At 38.9% G+C, this 8,211-nt stretch overlaps 1 protein-coding gene across 1 annotated transcript; it reads right to left on the bottom strand.

Moving 5' to 3' along the window:
- Nucleotides 1-430: 430 nt before the first annotated feature.
- On the bottom strand, nt 431-6,776 carry LOC134326518 (alkaline ceramidase 2-like). The gene is made up of 7 exons (XM_063008696.1): nt 6,757-6,776; nt 5,810-5,962; nt 4,797-4,911; nt 3,624-3,765; nt 3,106-3,243; nt 1,897-2,034; nt 431-707 (listed from the first exon to the last, which is right to left on the bottom strand). The coding sequence occupies exons 2-7, from the start codon at nt 5,915-5,917 to the stop codon at nt 521-523; spliced, it is 828 nt and encodes a 275-aa protein (XP_062864766.1). The 5' UTR covers nt 5,918-5,962; nt 6,757-6,776; the 3' UTR covers nt 431-520.
- Nucleotides 6,777-8,211: the final 1,435 nt, after the last annotated feature.

Genomic DNA, 8,211 nt, shown 5'->3' with positions numbered 1-8,211 from the left:
GGGAAATTATAAGTAGCTCCAGTTGTCCTGACTGCTTGGTGTTTGGACTTGTGGGAGGAAACTGGAGCACCCAGAGGAAACACACACACGGACACAGGGAGAACATGCAAACTCCACACAGAATGGACCCTGGGAATCAAACTCAGGACCTTTGTTTTGTGAGGAGACAGCACTACCCACTGTGCCACCAAGCCACTAGTAGAATTTTAGTTTTCTCTATTTTAATAAACAAAACCGCTATAAAGTCTAAAATGTAAGGGGAGGTATTTCATTAATATTATTAATGTGTCTTCCATTAAAACAAAAGTCCCTTGTTGCTTCCCAGAGGACAGGTGTAAGTAACTTTTCAAAATAAATGAGGTTAGAAACATACAGTACTTGGCACAACAATGTAAACATAAACAAAACACACATCGAACCTAAATCCTTAGAATGTCAATCACGGTTCTTTATATAAATATATTTCAGCTTGTAATGTCCTCCATGGTGTTACATTCATCCTCATCCTCTTCCTGACCCTTTACATAATCTTTAAGGGGGATTTGTGGTGTGTATGGAGCAGTGTGATGTAGGGTACGCCGATAAAGGCCCAACGTTCACTGGGCCAGAACAGAAGGACCGGCGCTCTCTCTGGAGCCTCAGTGACGACATCCAAGTAAGCAAAACACACACAGCCCAGGTACGAGGCAATACAGATCAGCATGTGCCTGGATTAAACACACACACACACACACACACAATTAATAAAATAAAGATAGAAACAGACATGCAGGTTCAGACCTCTCGCCGGAAACCATCATACTAAAGTCCAAAACCACAAGAACAGAAACATTAAAGTTGTTTTATCTTTTAGCAGAGCAGCAATTTTCACTAAAACAAATAAATGTTTATGCAGCTACTTTGCACTACTTAATGTCTGTTTGCACAAAAACGTCAGAAATCTTCATATCTACCAAAAATTGTCTAGTACTTTTTTCCACCGCTAGATGGCAGACAAAAGTGTCTACTAATGAGGAGAACAGGTTAAACAGAACAAAGTATAAGGCAAAACAAAATCAAAATATATTATTAAGTTGTTTCTTTCATTATAATCCCATCCACTTTCTGCATAGATGCAGTAGATATACAGTAGATACAGTGTTGTTGGGTTTAATCGCCTACGCTTTTTTTCTTCAAACATATTTCTGATCATTATTCCCTGAAAACTTTCCTCCAAGCGTTTTTTTTTTCATGACATCAAAAGAAAATGGACTTGATTTTCAGAAAACCCACAATAGACTTTATAAATTTAAAAATATGAATATGACTTTGTTAGATTTTAAGTTTCTAATGGACAATCACAGTAAATGTTCCAATATTTTTGCCCTAATTATTGGAACCCTAATTGCCCTATTTAATCTGTAGAGACTGTAGAGATGATAGTGGACTTTAAGACCCTCAATACTGCTCCCCATCACAATTTCCAACAGCACTGTGTCTACTGTGGAGACCTTCAAGTTCTTGGGAACTACAATTTCCAATGACCAACACCAACTCCATCCTCAAAAAGGCCCAGCGAAGGATGTTCTTTCTGCATGAACTGAGGAAGCATGGTATGCCACAGGAGCTGTTGAAACAATTCTACACTGCGGTCATTAAATCTGTCCTGTACACATCTACACAGTATGGTTTGGTTCAGCCACAAAACAGGACAGATGCAGATGCAAAGAGTGGTGGACAGAGCAGAGAAAATCATTGGTGTTCCCCTGCCCACCCTCCAGGACTTATTAAAAACAAGAACCAGGATCAGGGCAGAAATAGTAATCACGGATTCCTCACAAACTTTTGACCTGAATTTGTTGCAGTAATTATAAAATGAATGTGATTGTAGGTAAAAATTTAAGGAGTGCAGCGTACCAGATACCATGCAGATACGGGAAGTTAATGTTGGACCACAGCTCACAGAAGATCCTGTCACTGATCCAGCACAGCAGAGCCACGATCCACCACAGTGCTGCGATTAGACCCAGTTTAAATACACGATCATTTTCACATCTGTAATGAAAAAACACACACAGATGTACACACAGTAAATAAAATACATTTACCAACACACAGCATCCATAAATGCTTCTATATAGCACCTAATGGTTCTTCTGTACAGATGAGAAACTGTAAAATATATATAACCTTTAAAAGGATGTTTCAGGTTATAGAAAAAGCCCCAGGCAGCATTAACTGTGACTAATGAAAAAAAAACTTTTACGATTTATTATTGTTATTATTATTATGTTTATTACAATTTTCTTCTAGTTATTATTACATTGTTAATGATTTTTATTATGTGTATTATTTTCCTCTTTGTCTTTTAATTATTATTTCATTTTTTATGTTTATTATTATTATATTTTAATATTATTATTAATATATTTATTATTAAAAGTAGTAATATGTTTATTATTATTTTCTTTTTCTTCTGATTATTATTACATTTATTATGTTTGTTTATTATTATTTTCTTTTTCTTCTGATTATCATTCCATTTATTATGTTTATTATTATTTTGATATTTATTATTAATAATAATATATTTGTTGTTATTATTATTAGTAGTAAGTTTATTATTTTTTCCTCTAATTATTATTACATTTATTGTTTATTTTTATTTTTATTTATTTTATTTATTTTTGTTTACTAATAAAACATTTTCTTTACAATTTTATTATTTATTTTCTTTTGAAAATCTCTTTAAATAGTTTTTAAATAGTATTTTTTGAATTGTATGATTTTACACTGACTGGAGGAACAAATCTTCATTGGTATGCAACCTCTCACGACCCAGAACGAGGCCTCATGCCAAATAGGAAAGGGTACGAACTGTGACCCACACAGCTGAATGATGAATCAGATAAACAACGTTCCATCAGCAACCAGAAATCAAAAACACACCCAGTAACATGGAGCAGGATAGGCCGGTCCGTGCTGGGTGTAACGGGGCTAATGAAGGAAAGGAAAAAACACGCCACTGACCGAGGGGGTCACGACTCACGCCAGTACAAACCAAATGTGTGGAGGTTTACTGAGTGTGCTGTGTGATCTGTAGGTCAGTGATAGTAACGTTCTCACCTCCTGAGCTCAGTAATGAGCAGAACCGTACAGGGAATCCCCAAAGTCATCAAAGAGACTGAGTTCAGCACCGGCTTCACAAACGCCAAGCAGGTAGTAACGCCAGCCAGCATGCCAACCGCCAGCTTAAAGTGTGATCTGTAAAACAACCAAGAGACACTTTTAAATTTATTTTACATGTACTTTGTGCTCATTGCATTGTATTTTTGGTAGGTGTTTTTCTTTAACCCTTGCTGATCTATCCAGGAGATTAGAGGATCTCTGAAAATCGTGTAGCTGCTTCAGAAATGACATGTTATTCTGTAGACCAGTGGTTCTCAACCAGGGGGCTGTGGCTGCCTAGGGGGCATCAGTGAGCCTAGAGGGGGTTACTCTTGCATTTCATTATTATTATATCATTTTGTTATCCTTACTGAAAATGTAAGAATAATATCATAACCCTTGTCAAGGGGTTGACAACACGCTTCTCCTCAGTTAAATCAGTTGTGTTATTGGATGGAGCATCTTTATATTGGCACCTGTCCTGGTGGAACATCTCGGGCAGGTATCGTTTAGGGAACCACATTGCGAGGGCACACATCAACACCCAGAGGATCGCCAGTTCATCCAGCATCTGACCTAGAAAACTGAGCGTAGCGTGGAAATACGCCGAGCCAGCACCTGAAAGAGAGAGCAGAGCCGGATCGTTCGTGTAGATATTTTAATAAGCATTAATGCATTATTTCAATGACGGCCATTTAGCGAGTGAGTCTACCATGTTTATGTTGCTCAAGTGTATCACAAAAAAAAACTGGACAGTGTAGTATTGCATTCGTTAAAACAACATCGTGGAGATCGTCTCCTAGAACCTGGCTTATGCTTGGAATTACAATGCAGTTCTGAAGAGTCATCTATTGTGCTCTAATTATAGTCCTGTCAGCCAGTGCTTTCATTGTACACTCTTTGTTTATGTGCATTATGCAGTACTGGAGCGCTGTAGAACGTGTTTATTATCAGTGGAGGAACGAGGACAACTGTATCTGTAAGGAAAACGTCTCCAATAGTTTCCACCTTATCTACACCAACAGAGCCAGCCACAAGGAGTACGCTATATGGACAAAAGTCCATATACAAATGCTGTCATTCCTTGACTGAATGGGCACAAATTCCCATACACATACCTCAAAGTCTTGTGTGAAGCCTTTCCAAAGGAGAATGTAATATCTGAAAAGATCGCATAGATGCCATACTGTTTTAAAAGCACGTCTGACAAGCTCATGGTCAGGTGTCCAAATACTTTTGGCCACATAATTGTATGTTGTCTTTCATTAATCATTTATTCTTACTAGAAGTTTCATCCTAATCAGGGTTCCAGTGGGTCCAGCAATGGCTTTAAGGCAAAGACACATCACAGACCAATTGTAAGCCAGGACACAAATATGCTTCTCTTACTCAGTCACACACCTAGGGGCAATTTACAGCAGCCAATCCACCTTCTGCATTATATGTACATTGCCTGTATATTGCATACACACTAGAGAGAAACCAACAGCCAAGGAATCAAATTCCTTGTGTGTCCACATGGCCAATAAATCTTATTCTGATTCTAATTTGAATGTTAAAAGAGAAAATGTGAGACATTTTGCACAAAGAATCTGAGAAAAGAAGTAAATGTGTTAATGCTAATGCAAGAATTCAGTCTGAGCACCTACCGACCACGATGAGCAGACTCCATATGAGATAAATTCCACGGTTATGATAAGTTGCATATTGGTGGAATAAATACATCAGAATAGGAGGCAAAATAAAAAACAGCACATTGCTGACCTGAAAATAACAGTGATGAGCGGCGATTTAGAAAACATCCATTCACACAAACGTTGAAATCTCTTTTATTTAGAATTAAGCACATTATATGAACAAAAATATTGGGACAGTCCTTCTATTTTAATTCCTTTCCTGGTCGAGCATGACTGCGCCCCTGTGCACAAAGCGAGCTCTATAAACAAATGAAGAAAAGCTTGGTTTAAAAAACTCCAGCCTGCACAGAGTCCTGCTAAGCTTTGGAATGAACCGGAACATCAACTGAGGCTTTCTTGACCGACATCAATGCCTAGCCATACAAATGCTCTTTTAAATAAACTGGCATAAATTTCCACAAACATACGTCAAAGTCAACAGTCAACAACAATATCATTGTATTTTCTGATTGTTGTTTAAACTAAAAAAATCACATTAAGGTAAGTCTGTTTTAAAGCTGTTTTAATATCATTTGTATTTTGAAATAGAAATAGATGTCCAACAAGCTCATTATGATGTGGACAGGGGCACATTCATGCTGGAATAGGAACGAGAGCTCCCTAAACTGTTGCTGCAAAGTTGGAAGCATATCATTTACCTTACACCTAACAGCAAAAGTTGCCGCTAAAACACACGAATTCGCTAAAATTAGAAAGGGGGTCCCAATGTTTTTGTCCATATAGTGTATGCAAGTGGCTTAGTAAGTATCCTATGTAAATAAGCATGTAAATAATAATATGAACAACTATAGAGTAAAATATTAGGTTAAAAAGTACAAGTAATAAAGTCTGAGCCATTTAAATCATGACAGATCAGAAACAGCCCACTAACTAATAATGTAAATAAAAAAACTCAAGTCCCACACAGACAACTGTTCCCTTCTCTTTATGAACCAAACACAACAAATATAAAGCAGAGATCTGACCGTGTTGTAGAATTCCGCAATGCTGGGGTGGATTTCATAGTTGCCCTCGCACCAGTCGATTTCGGAGGTTCCTGGCTGTAGATGCTGCCACAGTTTTTCACTCTTCATTCCTGTAGTTGAGTTTCTTTATCAGCCTGTGAGCCTGAGTGCTTCCTGTTCATCAAGCCAACACTGCATACTGTTATTCTCAGTGCCAATGACAACAGCCCTGACACAATGTCCACTCTAACCCAGTCACTTCTACCTTCTCCTAAAAACACAATACCCCTCTAACCCAGTCCCTTCTACCTTCTCCTAAAAACACAACACCCCTCTAACTCAGTCCCTTCTACCTTCTCCTAAACACAATACCACTCTAACCCAGCCCCTTCTACCTTCTCCTAAATACACAACACCCCTCTAACCCAGTCCCTTCTACCTTCTCCTAAAAACACAACACCCCTCTAACCCAGTCCCTTCTACCTTCTCCTAAATACACAACACCCCTCTAACCCAGTCCCTTCCACCTTCTCCTAAAAACACAACACCCCTCTAACCCAGTCCCTTCCACCTTCTCCTAAAAACGCAATACCCCTCTAACCCAGTCCCTTCTACCTTCTCCTAAAAACACAACACCCCTCTAACCCAGTCCCTTCTACCTTCTCCTAAAAACACAACACCCCTCTAACCCAGTCCCTTCTACCTTCTCCTAAATACACAACACCCCTTTAACCCAGTCCCTTGTACCTTCTCCTAAATACACAACACCCCTCTAACCCAGTCCCTTCCACCTTCTCCTAAAAACGCAATACCCCTCTAACACAGTCCCTTCTACCTTCTCCTAAAAACACAACACCCCTCTAACCCAGTGCCCTCCACCTTCTCCTAATACTATATAAATGAGTATATATGAGTAAATCGATAAATAAATAAATAAATAATTTTCCATTAAAAAAGGAAAAACTCACTGGAACATCAAGCTTTTAAATCCACAGCAAATACGAAATGACAAAGATTGAAGAAAACTGAAGACTGAAGAGAACACAGAGTAAAGTTAAGATCAAATAACATAAAAAGTGAAGCAAGAAAGAAAATGAATTTCTGACATACAATGATTAGCCAAGACATTTCAACCCCCCCCCCCACCCCAAAAAATGTGCACAGGAATTTGTATTTTGAAACACTTTAAAATGCATGTGAGGGTGAAGGATCTGTTACTAGTAATAGACATTTGTACATTTTCAGCATTTAGCAGACACTTTCATCTAAAGCCACTTACAGAACTGTGACACTGTATTGTCTAAGCAATTGAGTGTTGGCAACCTGGCAGTGGTGGGTAGGGTTGCCAACCGTCCCGTAAAATACGGAATCATTCCTTATGTGGAAAATAAACGTCATGTTCCATTTTTGAACTGATACGGGACGCGCTTTATTCCGTATTTTTATCAATGGGAGAGAAATGCTGCAGATTAGACTGAGACAGAAGGAAACTGCTGCTACCGTGGGAATTCGAAAGCGTTTGGTTATTATTTTAAGTAATATTTCACTTTTAGTGTTAGTAACGCTGTGTGTGCGCAGGCATATCAGCATAACAACCTGTTCATTACTCCGCTGTAGCACAGTGGGCAGAGCGTAGAGTGTATTTTTCCACCGTAGGTTCGAATCCGGCTTAGGGCGAAACTAAAGTAACACGAGCAGGGCCGGCACTTTTCTCACTGCCCCCTAAGCAACGCAGTCCAGAACCGAGGCTGCATGTCAGTGTAAAATGTTGTTTGCACTATTGAGAAAAAATATTACATGATTCTTTATGCATGTTGTTTTGCTTAAAATATGGTTCTGATTTATTATTGTGAAGAATGAAAATAATAAATGTTAAACAGCCAATGATGGTGTAAGACCCATTATATTTTTTATAGGTGCAACTCTAACTGCCTACCCCCCCCCCCCCCCACTCCCGCTCAGGTAAACACCCACCATACCACCACCCCCAATGCATTCCGCCAACCTGCCAGCCCAAGGTGTTCCTTATTTCCAGTTCTGAAAGTTGGCAACCCTAGTGGTGGGGCTTGAACCAGCGACCTTTTGGTTACTAGTACCTTTTACCACTAGGCTACAACTGACCCTATCTATTAGGTGTTGAATGCTTTTAATACTGTCTCTAAAGAACCACAAGCATCCAACTAATGTATACATGATTGAAAACAGTTCGATGACATGTCATGGATTTATTTTATCAGCTTTGTGATGGTGTTGATCATAGAGCTTGTGCCGCACAGCAACAGGTGGTCATTACTGGTTGTGAGTTTGGTATGTTCTCTTTGTGGGTCTTCTAGGACAGAAGTAAATGACTAGCCAACCATCATACGTGTTACAAGTGTGTGTGTGTGTGTGTGTGTGTGTATTACACTGAAGTCCTGTCAGCT

The sequence above is a fragment of the Trichomycterus rosablanca genome, chromosome 14, assembly GCF_030014385.1.
Source record: "Trichomycterus rosablanca isolate fTriRos1 chromosome 14, fTriRos1.hap1, whole genome shotgun sequence".
In the NCBI taxonomy this organism is placed as follows: Eukaryota; Metazoa; Chordata; class Actinopteri; order Siluriformes; family Trichomycteridae; genus Trichomycterus; species Trichomycterus rosablanca.
This window is presented reverse-complemented; position numbering and strand designations above follow the sequence as displayed.